General features: G+C 39.8%; 1 protein-coding gene across 4 annotated transcripts; it reads right to left on the bottom strand.

Moving 5' to 3' along the window:
• Positions 1-4820: 4820 nt before the first annotated feature.
• Positions 4821-16860, bottom strand: olfml2bb (olfactomedin-like 2Bb). 4 transcript variants are annotated; one of them, XR_003693999.1, is made up of 10 exons: positions 16119-16860; positions 14812-15069; positions 14505-14612; positions 13551-13709; positions 13209-13428; positions 10918-11388; positions 10649-10825; positions 10183-10379; positions 5810-8051; positions 4821-5018 (listed from the first exon to the last, which is right to left on the bottom strand). XR_003693999.1 is itself a non-coding variant. In XM_028594243.1 (10 exons), the coding sequence occupies exons 2-10, from the start codon at positions 16407-16409 to the stop codon at positions 7662-7664; spliced, it is 2271 nt and encodes a 756-aa protein (XP_028450044.1). In that variant the 5' UTR covers positions 16410-16448; positions 16544-16860; the 3' UTR covers positions 4821-7661. The 4 variants fall into 4 exon arrangements, 3 of the variants coding, with proteins under 3 accessions (XP_028450044.1, XP_028450045.1, XP_028450043.1); XM_028594243.1 differs by having other exon boundaries at positions 4821-8051; positions 16119-16448; positions 16544-16860; XM_028594244.1 differs by having other exon boundaries at positions 4821-8051; positions 13209-13425.
• Positions 16861-19955: the final 3095 nt, after the last annotated feature.

Below are 19955 nucleotides of genomic sequence, written 5' to 3' on the forward strand. Positions count from 1 at the left end.
CTCTTAATCACATTTTTTATTGGGAATTTGGACACAAAATTGTGCGTAAAGCTGCTGTAAGTAGAAAGCAAAGAAAAATGCCAGAAAGTGAAGTAGAGTGAGACCTCTCCCTGCAGCTGGTGTTTTCTTTGTTCCAGTCATACTGTAGGTTAAGATTAGTTCAGAAAAAAAACTTCCACTTCCTGTCTCTCTACCCTAAGTACTGCATCATCTAGCCTGCCACAGTCAAAAGAAATAGCAGGATCTCCCAAAAATGTTTAACATATTCAGATGTACGACCTACTTCCTCTTAATGTGCATATGGGACTTGTCCCCCCCGTGGGTTCAAGGAAAATCTCCATCCCAAATGCTGTTCAGAAGGATGTGTCCTGCAGTCAATGTTGCAGGATGTCTCTGCTGTTATGAGCCAGGTTGTGTAACTGACAAGGCGATGATAAAAGCCTTGGATTGGTTTTGCACGCTCCAAATGGCATCATGTTTGATCACTACAGAAAATCACCCATCTGCCTCAGCCCACAACTCCAAAAGTCTACAGCGAGGCTAAAAAATCAGGACACACATGTCACATCACAGGTTCTAGCTGCTCTTCGCTGGTTGCATGTCAACTTTAGAAACGTTTTAGGTTTGATCATGAGGCTTAACACTTAATCAGAGCAGGGACAGTTGACCAACTGTTTTTGGTTTTATCTCTGAGCACCATTGTGCAATGATCCTGGATCAATATTTGATTCATGAATTGTCTTGTCTGTATGTAAAAGTGCAGCATAACAGGAGCATCTTGGAGTGGTGACACAACATTTTAAAAGGGCATTACTGTAATAGTAGCATGAGAAAAATAATAATTAGACTGGTTCTTTTGTTTAACCTTTTAAATCAGAAACTGTTATAAATAACCAGCTCTGACGTAAATAAAGCAACCAAGCTGTTCAAATTAAAAATGAAAATAAATCAGAGGAACTGGCCCATCATCCAGTGTGCAGCAATGGAGATCCCTTCCTGCATCCTATGCAGGAAAAGTTGATCACAGCCTACTAAAGACATTCTGGCAAGGACCTACAGCTGGCTCTGGTAATATTCCTCTGAATCCATGAATAGATATATTCCAGCATATTGTGTTAAAAGTTGCCAGGTTGTCTGTAGAATTAGTTTACTAGTTATGCCATAGTTTTCTTGTCATTAACAAATCCAATGTGCAGACTAAAACAAACAATGATGTATCTACTAACATCAATGTGGATCAAAGCCTGATAAATCTCATTCCTCTCTAGAGCTCCATTGTTGTAGCTCCAAAAAACTGTAAAACCACATCAATGAGTCACACTGTTTCAATGGATGACATGTTCCTTCATTACCAGGAACACACAAACTGTAGTTTATTTTGACTCAATCCCACATAATGCCCCAAATACTCACTAGAGCACCAAATGTGGATTAATCCGCCGCTGAAAAAAAGTCCCTGACAGATGCATTATTTGTTCCTGTATGAGTAACGTTAAGTGAAACTACAGTGCCCAGTGAAATTACTGAGCGTTTGTTAACTACTTCTCAGTTTATTCCAGACTTTCCTCTCACCGCCCAATCTATTCCTTTCTGTTTCCTCTTTGCCCCCTCCTATTCCCTCCTTCTCTCCTGGGTCGACAGTGTGGAAAGTTAATAAATCTAATATGGTTGAAAAATGGAATTTTAAAGTATGATTTTAAAGTAGGAACCGATAGACTGAGAGCAACAGACAGGGCAGGGAAGTCAGAACTATTGAGAGATTTACACATTATTGGGGCCCGAGCGCCGACAGCGGCGAAGGCCCTATTGAAACTGAAGGAATTATTGTTTCTTTCTATTATTATTTTCCCGTCAAATGAATTGGCTTTTTGAGGGGCTTAACATATTCAAAAACTCACCAAATTTGGCGGTTTCGGGAATAGGCGCACAAAACTGGCTCTCTAGCGCCCCCTAGAAAGTTAAGAAAATTGAGCCCCTGCAGTGTGTTTAACGTAGACTCACGAAACACATATGATACACATATCATACACATATGTTACATGTCAAACACACACATGTCAAGATGTACAAAAACCTTCATTAGAGCCATACCCTAAACCCAACAGGAAGTCCGCCATTTTGAATTAAATGTTCGAAATTAGTGCGATTTTGGCCATTTCCACATGTCGTACTTTAACGAACTCCTCCTAGAGATTTCATCCGATCAATTTCAAACTCAGTCTGTGCCATCGTAAGACGTTAAAGATGAAAAGTTGTTAAAAGAAAAAAATTTCGTCATAGGGCGTGGCCGTGGCGGGGCGGCCATTTTGTGCGTTTCACCGCCGAAACAGGAAGTGGGTGTAACTCGAGTGTACGTTGTCCGATTACCTCGAAACTTTTCAGGATTCATAAGAGTCCAACCCTGAGGACAAATAAAGGCCGATATTTACTTAAAGTCATAGCGCCCCCAAGTGGCAACAGGAAGTAGACCTAAAAGTCAAGGTGCTATACTTTAACGAACTCCTCCTAGAGATTTCATCCGATGGACTTCAAGCTTGGTCTGTACCATCCCAACACCTTAACGATGAAAAGTTATTAAAAGAAAAACTTTTCGTCAGACGGTGTGGGCGTGACATTTTGAGTGTTTAGCTATGAACAAAGAAGTTGTTGTAACTTGAGTGTACGTTGTCGTATCTGCCCGAAATTTCTCACAATTGACAAGGGTCCAGGCCTGAGGACACCTACAGGCCAAAATTGACTTTTGGTCATAGCGCCCCCAGCTGGCAACAGGAAATCTGCCTTATATGACAAACATCATCCGATTTGCATGAAACTCAGAATGTGTGGTCTACGTGTGATACTGAGCCGCCCCCTATAATATTACCACGCCCACTTACTCAGACCACGCCCCCTTTCATAACATTTGAACCATTTAAGGTAGAGTCTTGTGTGAGGTGTCATTGAACTCAGCAGATAGTTCCTTCTTTATTAGTGATGGTTTGGCCCGCCCCCTATGCATAAGCCACGCCCCCTTTCATAACATTTGAACCGTTTAAGGTATACCCTTGTGTGAGGTATCATTGAACTCAGCAGAGACTTCCTTCTTCATTGCTGATGGTTTGGCCCGCCCCCTATGTTTAAGCCACGCCCCCTTTCATACATGCTGACCCATTTAAGGTAGAGTCTTGTGTGAGGTATCATTCATCTCAGCTGGTTTGGCCCGCCCCCTATGCTAATGAACCATATGACGTAGAGTCTTGTGTGAGGTATCGTTGAACTCGGCGGGGAGTTCCCTTTTCATTGGTGACGGTTTGTGGCGTCTGAGTGCCGCGCAAATGCACGGTCGCAAGGAGCGGCGTCCGCCGGTAACCCCGACGCGCGCAGAGGCGCGAGGGCCCGTCCATCGCTGCTCGCAGCTTTAATTGGTTTTGGTCTTTTCATGAGATTTGTTGACATTAAGAAGAATATATAGAACTACACCAGCCTTGTCTTTAGAGTACATGCTTCACTTTCAGTTGCTGCAACCAACCGGGAATCCAAAACACAGTCATGTCCTATCACAGAATATTACCTTTATCATTTTTGCTTTTCATAAACTTTGATGACGCTGAACCTTACGAATATGTTTACATACCATAAAAGCCCCACAAGCTTCCTCTGGTCTCACTTTAAATTCTGAGTTGCATAACCTTGTTTGTACTTCATTCCTCTTCCTTTCTTCTGCCTCTGATATTTAGCCTCTAGTCTACAAGCACGCGTTGTAAATCAGACATTCTGCTTTGTGGACCTGGACAGATAGCACTGTGTTTTATGGAGTGTGTGTGTGTGTGTGTGTGTGTGTGTGTGTGTGTGTGTGTGTGTGGTCTTCATGCTTTCAGACATTTAGACCAAGTGGTTTGAAGACAGTTATACAGAACACACACATTCAGCTTGGAGAGCCTGTTTGAGTATGCAGTTGATGTGAATGGGCGCCTTTCTTCTGTATCCTGCTAGGTGGTCACTTACCACCACACACACACACACACACACACACACACACACACACACACCACATAAACATGAAGGTTATATAACTTTTGATGTCATCTCCAGAGGATCCAATCAGCTTTACTCGAACATTTCGCTCTAAGTCATGCATTTTGTTGTTTATGTTGTTCATATATTTTGTATTTTTTAGTCTAATAATATCCTACTTCATTTGAACTGTGTTGTATTATTTGCAACTGCTGCAAAAACACACTGCAGGTTAGATTGTACCATTACAGTAAGATAAGGAGCCAGGAATTATTTTGCAAGTAAAATTTCCCTTGAAAGTTTGTGAACATGCCAGGTTGAGTTTTCTGGAGAGTACATTAGCAAACACGTGTCAGACGCTGGCAGACTGGAGCAGAGGCCTTATAAACTAGGTATTAACTCTCTATTTGTTCATCTGCTTTGAAAATGTGTTATTCTTATATATGTGTTAATAATTTTAGTGCATACTCATTCTGTTTTGAGTGGATATGGGCTGATCCGATCCAGAGAGAGCTGGGCTGGGCCTAACAAACCAGACAGGAATGGAAAAGGCTCTCTGTGATAAAGTCTTATCAAACACCACCAGTAATGATTTTATAGGAACCTACATGAGACTCTCTAACATGTAGAGGGTCTCTATGTCCTGAGCATTCCCAGTCGGAGGTTCACCAGCATCTGGCTGGGGCTTGTTTTCCATCCTGGGATCCTTCCAGTGGCTCCACATGCTTCCAGGAAAACTAAATCAACCCAAGAACTAATGTCCACAGCAGGCTGGACATGAACAGGACAGAAAAAAAGGGGAGAAGACTAGAGCTTGTTCACCTTAATCTTTTTGAAATATTTTATTATAAATTAACAAAACAAAAAGGTAAAGCAGTTAAAATCAACCTTGTCTTGGGATTTTCTTCAACAAGCAAAGCAGTGTGGAGCATGTGCTAGTTTGAAAAAGGTTTTAGATGAATGAACTTCAATGGCAGATGAAGCACCAACGGTACCAGGGTTAGAGCTTCCTTTCCTGTTCCCACCTGTAATAAAACCTTATGATAAGAACATTACTGGACTGGAGTTTAGGTTAATATGCAACACGCTAAGCAGACATACCAAAAAAAAAAAAAAAAAAAAACACATTATAGACTTTGACCATATAAAAAAAGGCTACTGCTTCATTACATACTGAAAATAAAGGCACTTACAGTATGAAGTATCTGTATCTTAACACATTATCAGAGTCAGTTTTTACACTCTGGTCTTTAGTCATTAGATAGTCTGATTTTAGTCACACTGCGGTCTGCATGGAGTGCTGCTCGGGTGTGTAGGGAGTGTTCCTCTGGTGCTCTTCAGTTAGGGGATCCTACTAGTTTTAAAAGGTTGAAGGAAACTGAGGCACTCAAGAGGGTAAAGTTTAAAAGGCTTTAATATCTTCTTGGCTAAATCATTAAAATATGCTCGTTTCAGCCTTTAAGGCTTTCATCAGGGCACGTAAAAATGTGTCTCTTATAGCTCATTGGCAAATGATTACATGGTCAATATGCAAAGGTAAAAAGTCACATGATTGGTCAAATCTGGTTTTACCTGACAATCTGTTTCTGACTTGGCACTATTACAGTAGCTTATTGAACATATGAACCATATGATGTTTTTCGTGGCATAAGCCTTTATGGCACATGTTGTGAATACATGATTAATGAATTTACTTAACACAACAGCAAAATGAGTTCAGAGTTCTTTCATGGCGGTCTTAAAGGGAACACTCAGCACGTTAATATAGCAGTAAACAACTATTTTCTATGTAAAGATATAGTGGAGTAATGGTGACCTGAGCAGAGAATGAAGTCACACTCCCTCTGTGTGTTGTGATCTGAGGTTTCGTATCATTACGTGCATGTTAGTGCATGTGGCTGTGAAAAAAAAAAACATAGTTATTTCATGTATTGGGGAATTGTCGTGTGGAGGCAATCCCAGCCCGCTGTTTTTTTTTCCAGTATTTCGGGTACAGCCCCTTGAAAGGGAAACTCCACACTTAACTGTTGCACTGCCATAAAGTTAGGTGATTCACAAGAGACAGATTTAAAATATTGTCAAAATTGATGGAGAAGAGTCCAAGATATTTTAACTTTTTGTCCCCAAAACACTTGATCCTACAAATCCCACAATGCAATCAATGACATCTTTTCACCCGACCTGTCCTAGCGGCAACCCGACCCAGCATAGAAGTTATAAACAAGCTAGTTAGTGGAGTTAAGATTTTTTCAACTAAACAAAAAGGTAAACAAATCAACACAGGCTCATACCCTGTAGCCTTAAAGCTGCAGCTGAGAACTAAGAACTCCTATAAGCACTGAACTTATGGAAGGTCATAACAGAAATCAAAGGCTGATCTGTGTTTAGAGGCAGAAGGCTTCAGTGAGCATTGTGTTTTTCTATGTGAAATTAAAGTGTGTACAGACTGTATGGAGAACGCTCCTCCACAGTGATCATCATTTATGAAAAATAAACATGATGTGAGAAAGTGTGTTATTTCCCAAAAACTGAATTGCTGCAACCGCATGTTCTTGAAGAATGGGATTAACAGGATAATTATTAGCATTTTTAGAGCCATTAGCAGGCTGGTCTCATGAACCATTTGTACATATAGTTACGATAAGTAATGCACTGTAATTCGTATTTATACCATGATCTGCAGGAAGGACCTACAGCAGGCCATTTTAGTAGGCCCCGCGCGTCGGATGATTCATGCCTCCTCCGTTGTCCATTAATTCCTGACAATGGACACCTTGTCAAGCATTAACTTTTACGTATTCCAACTATTTTATGCACCACATAATGTGTGTGCTGCTGTGTAAGAATGCTTTTGACCACGTAGGGAGGAGGTCAGGGTGGATGGGTGGGTCATAAAACACAGTGCTTTGAAGCCAGGTAGCAGAGTTCACTTCCCGGCGAAAACAAAAGACTTCCACCGAGGAAACGCCTGATCGTTCCTCCGGAGTATTTAAATCCAAACCACGATCTTTTTCCTAAACTTTTTTGGTGCCTAAACTAAACGTCGCTCACTTTTTGTATGCTAAACTCAACCGTCACGGCCCCTGAAAGGACATCTCATCTCTCAGAGCCCTGTAACTGGCTCACAGTAACCTTTTGTCAGCTAAACTCAACCGTCACTGATAGGAGCGACAGCTGATGGAGCTCTGTAGCCATCGCGATATGACCAGCAGGTGGTCGCCTAATTTCGTAGGATATCATACAAATTGATGTGCATACATTTTCGCACAATATCGTACGAAACCGTTCATGAGAATACGTTGTCCACAGTGATTTCTAAATCACAATCTGAATATGCAGATGGAAAGATATACATAGTTTTTAATTCAGAGGAATCTTTGGAAAGAAATATGTGAATACATGTATTTATATTCCTTCATATAACCCTTTTTTTTTGTTTTCTCTTAAATGTGAATATGTTGCTGCTTGATACTGACTTTTGTGTGTGTGACAAAGCAGCAGCTGAGGTCAACACATTCAGTTAGATGGATCCACAGTCATTCAGATACAAAACATTGATCAAATATCTGTTCAGTTATTATCTTATTTCCTCTGTCCTCAGCTTAGTTTGCTGGAGATGCTAAATTGTTGTTCAATCTTCCAACTACTGTATGTGTCCGTTGATTGTTCTAATAAGCGAAGACGACATCATACGTCATCTGATGTCCATTGTCCCATGCGTACAGTTTCTTTACTAGTGGGCAGTAAGCCAGCTGAGAGGTGTGTGCGTGCATGTTCGTGAACGCCAGACTCGGCACAGTGTGTGTGAGCGTGTGTGTGTCAAAGGCGTACGTCACATTAGCGTAGCGATCCTCCATACTGTTCACTGCATAAAGCACGCCGCACACCAGGAAGCTGTTTCCGTAACGACCGCGGCGAAGACCTGTGCGGAAGGTCTGTATTGGCTGCAGGTCTCGGGAGCGCAGGTGGATGAGCAGGATTACTTCCTGGTGGAAACCCTCTGTGTCCACAGCGGGGTAGAGCAGCCACAAGCCAGACTCATCAACAGCAAACTCCACCTGGAAAATAAAACATGCTGTAATTAACAGAGGACCGACTATTGAAAAGTAAATATGTAAAAGAATAGCCTTTACGGCTATAATCAGTACTTTTAGATTAACAATGGATCATGTAACTACTTGTATGTGTTAGGTGTCGCTGGTAGAGATGAACCAAGAAATAAAGTAATTATCCCCCGACTTTTTCAGGCATGTGATTGACAAAGGACAAGTGCAGAGCATGACATAGCAGAGCATTCGGTTATATTTTTTATTTAAGTTTTTTTTTTAAATATACCTATATAGCAATGTATGGATATGGGATATGACTTTAGCACTTAATTATTAAAAAATGCTGCTCTAAAAAAAACTTGAAAATCATCACAGAAGTTCTTGAGGACCTATTGTACAAGAAATTTGGGGTTTGCTGAAAGCAATTTTTTTTTATTTGTATTGATATGATTTTAGCATATAATCAGTAAAAATGCTGCATTGAAGGAACAAGAAAGTAATGACAGATGTATGTATTTCAACATGGGAAATTAAAAAAGAAAACTTAGAAACGTTCCTGTTGTAAACAACCTTCACAGCCAGCTGTGTATTCAGTAGATTTCAGGGTTTACGGAGCACCTGAATGCACCGTGATGTTCCTGTCAGCTCCCACACAATCGATTTTAAAGTGGAGATGTTTCTGAAGAGTAGATGGCGTGACCGCGGCTCTGAAAAACGGTGGACAGAAATACGATTCGCCAAAAAGAAAACAAGGTAAACAAGGCGCCCCTCAAAACCTGTTCATACTTTTTTCCCTCACCGCACAACTGTGTTGTTAGCTGGCGGCTAACTGCTTGTTACTGGGAAGTACAAGCACAGCACGGCAAAACACAAACATGCACGCTCTCTTCGTCTTGTAAAATAACATTATACCAAAGGCGCAACATACTGCTTTGTGGCAAGGTCTGTTCTGGTCTGATTACACTTGGTTCACACATATATATATATATATATATATATATATATATATATATATAGTACAGGCCAAAAGTTTGGACACACCTTCTCTGACCTTCACTTGTTAAAGTAATGATGGCCACTTCTTTCTCTTTACTTCGCTGATTGGTTCTTGCCATAATATGAATTCTAACAGTTGTCCAATAGAGCTGTTGGCTGTGTATCAACCTGACTTCTGCACAACACAACTGATGGTCCCAACCCCATTAATAAGGGCAAAAATTCACTAATTAACCCTGACAAAGCACACCTGTGAAGTGAAAACCATTTCAGGTGACTACCTCATGAAGCTCATTGAGAGAACACCAAGGGTTTGCAGAGTTATCAAAAAAAGCAAAGGGTGGCTACTTTGAAGAATCTAAAATATGAGACATGTTTTCAGTTATTTCACACTTTTTTGTTAAGTACATAATTCCATATGTGTTCATTCATAGTTGTGATGCCTTCAGTGAGAATCTACAATGTAAATAGTCATGAAAATAAAGAAACACATTGAATGAGAAGGTGTGTCCAAACTTTTGGCCTGTACTGTATATATATATATATATATGATATTTTTTCATTGTTCAGCATAGGCCATTTCGGTAGGCATTAAATATATGACAATAGAATGAAAAATGACTTTGTTTAACTTTTTTTTTACTGCACTTTGTAGGCGGGAGCTTTTACTGGCGGGTAATCACCTTAAGTTCAACATGACGGAGGCGCAGCTCTGCTGCTGTGCACTGGTGTGTTAGTTTTCACTTTATATCAATGTAAGTTATTTGTCCAAACTGCAACTCTGTACTTAACGCACAAACATGAGAGTGGCATTGATCTTCTCATCTCACTCTCTGAAACAAAAAAATGAATGCAATTCCCAGAATATTGAACAACTCCTTTGATGGTTTTTCCCCCACTTTTATCAGGGTAAGGTAACAGTAAAATACAGACATATTTCAGTTGTAATATGAATTGAAATGAACAGGAAACAAAACTACAGCAGTTGTTCTGCTCCTCGCTATTTGACCTTTTGAACTCTAGTGATTTGTAGTGTTTTTGTTCCCCAGACTGACCCATTATGACCCTTTAAAGTGTCCCGAGTGTATATTCCACGAGTAAATCATCATACAGTGTTTCTTGTCCAGTATACCATGGGTCTTACTTCAGTTTGTGTCCTATGAACTTGCTCCTCCAGTAAAGCATCATGTAGTGTGGTCCAGGCAGCTACATATCTGTGTCTCAGGTCATATCTGATGACGTCCCTGCTGAAGGCACGGTTGTAGTAGAACGCTCCATTAAACACGACGTGGCCTGTTCCAGTGAAACTGTAGGGCAGCTTGTATGAATTACTTGCCTGACCTGAGTAGTAAGAGCACACAGAAAACATATGCAGCTGGTCACAATCCACAACATGACCTTTAGTATCAATAGAAAATATTTTTTTTATATTTTACTGGCTCTCTGCACTTAATAAGCAGTACAATGACTTTGACCTCAGGCTAAATGGCTTGGCATGGTGGGAAATACTGTAGATTATGGCTTCATTACCTTCTACACACAGACACACAGACACACACATACACATGCACACACATACACATACACACACAAAGAAACGACTCCTATACCTGATTTGAAGGTGTCCATGTCTCGGAACTCTAGGAGGTTGTTGCCATAGTGACCATTAGTAAGGTAGATGACGTTGCCATGGCCGCGAGCATCTCTCATCCAGGTTCCGTCACTAAGGCCGTAAGAGTTCTGCTGAACCGGTTCAGAGATACTGGCTAATGTGTCCTTACACACTGCTGCAAGAAGGTGACACTGTGAGTCAAGACTCTAAAATACAATTTACACTTATTCTTAATGATAAAACTCCTAAAACATGTCTTATATCTACCAGGTTTTTTTGTGGTCTTTGGTTGGTCAGCGGGGTTCTCCGTCCAGCTGAGTCGACTTTTGGGTCCTGGCCGAGACTCTGCTGTGGGAGACGCATCAGTGGGTGGATTTATATTAGTATCTGAGCGTGAGGTGGTATCCTGATTGGCGTGCCGGGTAGGCTGTGTAGTAGCTGTAGTTTGTTGGGAAGTAGTTGTCAGTTTGGTTGTTGTTGATTTTGTAGTTAATTTAGTCGTTGGTTTGATGGTGGTGGGAACTGGTTTTGTTGGAGTTGTGGTTTGTTGGGTGGTAGTTGGGGGAGCTGTTGGTTGCTGGGTGGGCGCTGGCCTGCTCAGTCTCCTTGATGGGTCCTGGAAGTCTGGTTGGGTGCTACCAGTGGTTGTAGGTCCTGGACGCTTGGTGGGGATGGTCCTGGTAGGTGGGAGCGGGTTAGAGATCAGTAAGTCCACCGATACATTTGTAGTTAGAGTTGCTGTAAAAGAAGTAAAATGAAGAAGAAAAGACAGTTTTATGCTGAATAAAGTTTTTTCAAACAGTTCTCTCTGCCTGCTGTAGCTGTCAGATTTGAACTGAACATTATTAAGGCTTTTTTGTTAATTTATGGTTTTTGTTTTGTTTTGTTTTGACAGTGAACTGTATTTTTCAGAAGATGGTATTAACCCTTGTGTTGTTGTCTCTTCCACCATGAACTTGTTGTCCATCCAGGTCAAAAGTGAAATTGAATTTTTGCTGCTTTTTTAAGCATTTTTGGCTCTTTTTTTATGCTTTGGACCCTTTTTAAAACGTTTTTGTCATTTTTTCAACGTTTTGTTTTAAATTCATGGTCAATAAACCTAACTTAAATGACATTATACCTAAGTTTTGAGTTAAAAAGGCAGAAATTATGAAATATTTTTGACTAATAGTTAGGATAAACGGATCACAGAGAAAAGGATCACTCAGAATACTGTTTTAAAACCATTTAAACGTGTTTTTCAAATGTTATAAAAATTGAATAAAACACCCAAAATTCAATAAAAGTAATCATTAATTTTACCTGGAAAGATTGTTATATGGGTTCCATACAACGTACATCCATGCATCCATGTTATATTTGGGCATTTTGGTTCAAAGAAACCCATATTTCTGATATAAAAAACTTTGACAACGGGTCAAATTTGACCCAAGGACAACACAAGGGTTAATAAATGAGATTGCCAAGTATGGAATGCCAATTTTATTCAATATTAAATAAATAAATAAATATGCCTATGAAATACATTCTAAAATAAATAAATGAGGCTATAAATATATAAATAAATGTAAATATAAATATATAAATGAGTCTATATAGGTAAATAAATAAATGCAATTTATTTTAAAAAACAATTTCAAATGGCTACTTATATTTATTTTCAGGGGACTTTTATTTTATAGTGCCACACTTATTATTTCCCTCTCTTTAAACCACGGGGGCTTACCCACACGGTATCACGCTGCACACAGGGAGCAGAGGAGAGACAAGTAAACATATCGTTGTCTGTACTGTTAACAGGCTCGTGCTGAAGGATTTAGTGTTTGAAATAAGTGCTGTGCAGTGGATCTAATGTATGCCGATGAGAAGAGTAGTTCATGTGGATTTCGTAGTAAGTGTATTCTGAAGTTCCTCTAAATAGCCAAATTTAAATAAACCTTAAAGAAAAGAAACTTTAAAGTCTTACATTTGAGAATGGAATTTGGTGTGTATCATCATGAAATCTGGAGAGAGCCACTGTGGGGGTTTGCTCTTGTTCATAGTGTATAAACGTACTTGGCATTTTTTGTACTTTTATGACTTGTGTGCTATTTTGTCTTTGTAAGAATGTTCTGTCTGTCTGTAACTTTGTGTCGTATCTACCCATTTTTTCAATGAGAATACCTGTATACGTAAAGGTTGAATAAAAATAAAATGTAAAACCTTGATAGTCAATATGATCAGCAATTGGCACAAAACTACAGTGAAATATGATGTATCATCCATTAATATATGTGTACAAGTTTACAAATAATCATCAGGAGCAAACTGTGTCTACAAAAAAACATCCATCCTGACAGGTTAGGAGACAAATACTTCAGGTTGTTGCCATCAACTCGTAACATTTTATCGACATGGGACTACAGATGGAAATTAGCCTTTGGGCTATAATCTGGCACTTTTACGTGTACTGCTGTACATGTTCATTAAATGTGCATTGTCCTTAAATAAATAAATAAAATAATAAAAACATAATGTGACATAAAAGCATTACAGTAATAAGGGTATGTTAGACTTACTATGTTTTCCTTTCTCTTCCTCATCCTCCTCTTTGTAGCTCTCCTCTGCCTTGTAGAAGGTCACACCCCTGATGACCATGCTGTTCTTGTCTTTGATTGGCTGCTTTGGCTCTGTCTGGTCTTTGATTGGCTTTTGAGTTCCTGTCTTATTCCTGGTTGGTGGTTGTTGTTCAAGACCATCATGCTGTTCGTTCTTCTTCAGCGGACCTTCAGGATTCTTCTGCGACAGAACAAGCACATTTCTGTATACTTTAGAAAGAATATGGGATTTTCAGTTGAGACAATATTTGGTTTTGTCTTTGCTTCTGACATGTAACACGCAGATTTTCAGACAGGTAATACCTGTTTGTTGCCGTAGGCAGCTGCTCCACTTTTCTGTCCTGCACGCTCCAAATCATTCACTTTCTTTTTTTTCTGCTGAGCCTTCTTCTCTTTCTCTTTTGCTCTTTCCTTCACACGTTCTTTCTCTCTTGCTTTCTCAGTAAAATTACGGGCAAAAGCCTGTAGTGCACACACATGGTGACAGTACATTAACAGTCCATCCTAAGCAGGATTCACCGTGGCATACTCAATGGCAAACTAAAGAATATACCAGAGTGGTGACCTTTCAAATCAGTTACAGTAGTTGTCTGTACATACATGGGTAATACCTGCTAACAGCTAATTCAGCATCATTTTAATGATGTTAGCTACTAAAATTTAAACAAATATAGGCTAAAAAACGGAGTGCAGTTGTCTTGATTTTGTCATGGAAAATATGCTCTTGATAAGACACTAGTAGACACACGGCAGATATACATTTTTGTGTTTGAAAACACCTGTTGTAAAACACCACAGTAGTAGCCCAGGCTTCTCTAAAGTACATTGATTTACTACATAATTTCAAGAAATGTCATGTTGTCATATTAATCTATGAAAGAAGCAACTTCAGCTGCAAATATTTTTGCTGAAACGTCATTGAGAATGCAGTTTTATTGTATGGGAATGCAATTTTTTAGTAGACAGGTCTGGGTGGCTGCAACCATACTAAATATAGCTATTAGATTTATTTTTTTATCCTGAAAATGAAAATGAATGGTATGTGAGTCATGAAAGCTACAGTCTTTGGCTAAAGAAAGCCTGAAAACCTCCGTTCACTATGTACCACCCTGTGGCATTCTTACTTTTGGAAAGCAGATTTTTTTCTGTGAGTTTGGATTTACATTCGCTCCATGAAAAACATTATATATAAAACCCAGAGTCGTACTAAAATGGATAGCGGATTAGTGTCCTGTGCGTGTAGGTCTGTGTGCTCACCTTCTCCACGTTGTCCACCCTGGTCAGCAGCTTGGTGGTGACAGAGTGGAGCTTTAACAAGTCCATTCCGTACAGAGAGCCCTCCAACAAGTCAATAATAGTCGCCAGCTAAACAGGCAAAATCACCGAGAGGAATGACACAGAAAGATGAAAGGAGGACAGAGAAGGCCAAAAACTTTGATTAGGCCTATGGGAATCATCTTTACCTAAACATCAGACTCTGCATTATTCAAGAAAGAATTTGCCCTCAATAGCCAATAGGAAAAAAACGACAAAAGCGACATTGTGTGTGTGATTGTGTTTCTACCTTGATGTCATCTTTGCTGGCGTCATGTAGTTTTTTAAACCTGTACTCCCCTTCACAGGGGTTGACGGCTGAAGGCGGAGCCATGCACACACACTTCCTGCAGTCTGTTCCTTTGGTAACCGTCTCCACGGTGTAAAAATCCCGGGATGGTGATGCCAGGTCGCTGCAGTCAGAGCGTTTGATTGGTCGAACAATACAGCGACACACACAGTCGGACCCTGAGGACACAGTCTTTACTTTGTCGTAATCGCCCAGCAACTGAAAGAGAGGAAGAGTTTTTTTTTTCTTTCTAAGTATCTTTTTCAACTTACACAGGCTGTTCAGACGAAAGGAAACTTTGAAGAAAAAGAAAATACACTTTAACTTTTTACTCAACTTTAAAATGAATGTATATTTGATCATTGGTATATATTAAGCAGCAATACTTGAATGAAATAAAAAAAAAAAAAGAGTTGAGCATGGATGATGATTTGCAGCTGCAGCAGTGGTGAGCTGCCTGAAAAGAAGATGGCTTCAGGCGTTTACAAACAGGCACTTTTTGGTTTGGAGCACTTACAGTATGAAGGATATTACATAACCAACCACACGATTGATGCAAACTGTTGCCGTGGAGTGCACACACAGGCCTGGGTCTGATTTCCACGTCATACAGGCCAAACTGACGAATTGTGGGGTTTGGATTGTGTTTAAAGAAAAAATAAAGTAGCAGTAGGCCTAGTTTTGCAAGTAAAAACTGCTGTGTCTAATAAGCCTACAGTCTCTTAATCTCATTTTCATGTTGGGAAATGAGACATTTAAGGTTTACAGTTAAAAAGCAACATGTGTCCAAAAAGCACAAGTGCTTTGAATTAATCATGTGGTTTTCACATGATGAATTGAATGGAAAATGTTCCTGAGTTCACTAAGTAACCACTGAGATGTGATCTGACCATGGATCTGACACACAAGGCTGTTGGCAAATGAGATCAAACGAAGTCACGTGGAGAGAGGAAAATTAAACTGGTCTTGTGTTGAAGTTCTGGCAATTCAATAGTTCCCACCATCATTATATTTGTGTGTCCCTTTTTGCCAGCAAGGGACACACAAAACTTCACTTTACTTCACTTCAATAACTTTTTTTAAACTAATAGGCCTAAGTAAATTGGATAATGCCGAATTAAAGGATGCCTACTTTTAATAAAATACGTAAAAATCTTTCTTCTACTAGGCTAGTTTTGAACGTTTGATGTGTGCAATTTGCCATTAAAACTACGAGTTTGTGTATGCAGTTTGGCGATGAAGGAAATATGGGCGCACATTACACCGACCTGGCTAATGATATTCTCTTGGTTATCCAGCTCATCTTCCAGAGGCTCAGCGGTGGGCTGCTGAGCTCTCCCCTCCGCTCCCACAACGGGAGCGTCTCTCCCGGCGGAATGCTGCTCCCCTCCCCGCAGACTGCTCTCCACTTCGGTCGCGGAGGGAGCATCCTTGTCCGGAGAGGCCAGCTCTGCTGCTTCGGTCGACAGCATCTTCTGAAGCGAGGGGTCATCGCTTTTATTCGCCTCAAGACCACTTACAGCACAGCATAAAATCAGCAGTGAGAATCCGCGCCACATTTCTCCACACAAGCAGCAGACAATAAAACAGGCGGCTCTCTGTGAAGAAACAGCCTCAGGTAATTATCAGGTAGTTGTTGCCAAAAAAATGGCTGAGCAGGTCCAGTCTGACAGTGTTGAAAGAACAAACGAACCACGTATCCAGCAGTCCACTGGTTTCTAAGTCAAGCTTCAAAACGACGGTCCGCAGGTCAACGCGTTTTACGTCTCCAGCGCAATGAATGAACGTATTGGTTCAAATTTCGCCTGATATACAACTTTACACAATAGACACACTTCAGTTCTTGTCGATGAAGGCTGTATTTAAAAAGGGACGAAAGGAAAATGTTCACGTATAAAATGCCAGAGACAAAGGAGCTCTATTCGGTTAGATGCGACGTGTCGCCGGGGACAGAACTCCACACCGGACCCGGTCCAAACCAAGACTGGCTGCGCTAGAGCCTGAGAGAGAGGGAGAGAGAGAGAGAGAGAGAGAGAGAGAGAGAGAGAGACATAATGGTAAAACCTCTTCAATCTTACTATCCAGCCATGGGACAGTCAACAATCCCTTGAAGTAAGGCAAGGCAGCTTTATAATATAGCACATTTCAGCAACAAGGCAATTCAAAGTGCTTTACATATTACATAACATTTGTTTATGAAGGTTATGGTTGTATTGTTTGTTTTATGGCATTTGTTTTATTCATAAATGTGTCATTCTTTTCTTGTGTTAAAGGGGCACAGTGTTAAGACTTATGCCACTGTTTTGAGGTGATTACAATTTCTCACCTGTATCTCCAACTAGGACAAACTATTGTGAAGTGAATAAAATCCTCGCTTACTGTTTAAATGGTTTGTGGGCATTCATCTTTACAGAACCTGCACACGCATTACAATAACATACATAACAGAGCAGTTAAAACATTTTTTTTTATTCGTTAAAGAGAATAGAATGAGAGAATAAAAACAGCTAAAGTAGAGTAAGACATGTATGAAATACAAGACTAAAAGTTACAGTGCAAAACAATTAACAATTACTTTAAAAAATGGCAGCATCAAACAGAAAAGTCTCCAGCCTTCATTTAAAAGAACGGAGAGTTGCAGTGGGTCTGCAGTTTTCTGGGAGTTTGTTCCAGATACTGTAGCCCATGTGGTGCATAACAACTGAACGCTGCTTTTCCATGTTTAGTTCAGACTCTGGGGGGACAGAAAGCAGACCTGACCCACATGACATAGTAGACATCTAGTACAAGTTGCAAATTCAGCTAATAATAATTACAAACATCTCAAAAATAACTACAGAGAAGAGTCTACAAACAAAAATAAAATGATAAAATATCAACGGGATGGCGGACAACAGTTTGAGGACAATAACAGATGTCTGAGCCACGTTTAAGTCCAAAGTCTGGACCCATAGGTTCTCTATAGTTCATTGTAGTCATTTTAATTTACAGACTGAAAAACTTGTGCTGCAGAACTGTGCTGTTTTCTAACTCTAACTAAGTTTGGAGTTGCAGAGAATAAACAGAGAAAACCTGCACTTAACCTTTTCACACGCATTTTGTATTCATAGTTAGACCGATATCGTGATGTATCATTATAGGATTGTCTAGCAATATATTGATTAACGCAGAATGGCTGTATTGTGATATCATCGGTATCATTAGCCATGTATCACGTATCGTATCGTGATCCTGTGATTCATGAACACATAATGACACAAAACAGCATAAAAACAGCCAGACAGACATTAGCAGTACGGTTACATTTATAATCACTTTTCTAATTTGGGAACATAACTTTGATAGAATCTGTGATGTTTGAGTAACAGTGTTGCATAGAGCTAAAAAATATTGTAATATGTTCCTGTGTTAACCAGCAGATGGCCCTAAAAGGGAGGTTGTGAAGAAGACATGCTTTCATTCATTCCACAAGGGTAAATTACATTGTCAAATTTTGACCCTTGTGTATGATGTTGTGTTTGGTGAGATGGAAGGACTATACCCACTAATCATAAAAAATTATCATAAAACTACTACTACAAGTTCAAAAGAGAGCATATAAATTATAGAGTGTGGTCTAGACCTACTCTATCTGTAAAGTGTCTTGAGATAACTCTTGTTATGAATTGATACTATAAATAAAATTGAATTAAATTGAATTGAATAAAGAAATTTCATTATCACCTAGAAGAAAGTGACCCGGACACAATTCATACCAAAACCATCATCCACAGAGATACCGTAGAGAGATGTCCCATCAGCCAGCTGGATCTGGGACTCAGAGCCCCCAGACACACACCCCATCATCAGACTAAACCAAAGTCTAAGAAAACAAAAAGAAAATCACTTGACACATTGTAGAGAATCAAACAAAAACCAGAGCAAATTGCAATGCTATTTGACCCTAGACAGAGAATGCCCTGTGGCAGAATACCTGAGCCCTGTGAATGACCCAAAACTAAAGCAACCCTTGACTCTGTACACGCGCAGTGAACACAGCCTCGCCATCGAGAGAGGCGGCCACAGCCAGACCTGGCTTCACCCACTGCACACAACATCAGCTGGAAACAGAGCTGCTTTTTTTTAACAACATAACTGATAACAAAAAAACGTACATACCTGCTGAGTGAAATACAGCAATGTGCGAACACAGCAGCAAGATTTGTGATCTGACAAGAAAAGGACATCCAATGGAATAATACCACCATGAAAACTGTGAATCATCTTTGGATTCCTGCACTGACCATTTGCACTTTGCTGACCTCCGTACACAGACACACTGTACATACATATGGAGATGCCTCGAAACTGTTGCAGTGTTTACACAGTTCTAACTTATTTCTATGTATATGTTTTAACTGCTTTGTCCACACTTTTCTAGTTTTATCTTAACTTATCTTTCCTTATAGGCTTGAATGTATATATCAGTTAAACTTTACCTTTTTTCAGTCATGTGTTCGCTTACAATGTTGCACAGCTCTGTTTACACTTTATTCTAGTAGATCTTTACTTATTGTATGTATATTTTTGTTTTTATTTCACACTTGCTTTGGCAATGTAAATGTCTGTTTCCCTTTGACTCCTTTGAATTGAATTGAAATCCCTGCTGTGACAGATTTCACCTCACGTTTTAACAATACCGCCCAGCTCACACACTGATGCTGCATTCAGGTGCTCCTCGTCTCAGATGGATGGTCCTTTTTCTGAGTTGGCTGTCTGGGAAGTCGTTCTTTTGACTTTGGTGTGTTCATGAGCTTTAGTCGCAATGTGGAAACAACATGGAAGCTACAAAGAAAATGTGTTGTGTTTTATTTCTCAGAGCATTAAAACAACACGTTGATAGCAGTTTCCAGTAGGCTATTTATTTGCAGTTTGAAGCTTTATATTAGTGATTTTCTCTTGTTGACTTGTTGCTGCACCAGTAACGTTACATTCCCTAAAAACAGTCAAATATTGCATTACCTGACTTCTTATCAGGTTCATGTTAATACATAACATTTCTAACTAATCTAGGTCACTCTACGTGGACAGAAATGGAATACAAGCTAATACCATATTACAAATGA

Source organism: Perca flavescens, chromosome 12, assembly GCF_004354835.1.
Source record: "Perca flavescens isolate YP-PL-M2 chromosome 12, PFLA_1.0, whole genome shotgun sequence".
NCBI lineage: Eukaryota > Metazoa > Chordata > Actinopteri > Perciformes > Percidae > Perca > Perca flavescens.

Coding starts and splice junctions, on each gene's coding strand:
- olfml2bb (XM_028594243.1), bottom strand. CDS start 16,409: ATGTGGCGCGGATTCTCACTGCTGATTTTATGCTGTGCTGTAAGTGGT. Junction 10,380..10,648: donor CATGGACACCTTCAAATCAG/GTATAGGAGTCG, acceptor CTTACTACTCAG/GTCAGGCAAGTAATTCATAC. Junction 8,052..10,182: donor TTCATAGGACACAAACTGAA/GTAAGACCCATG, acceptor TTTATTTTCCAG/GTGGAGTTTGCTGTTGATGA.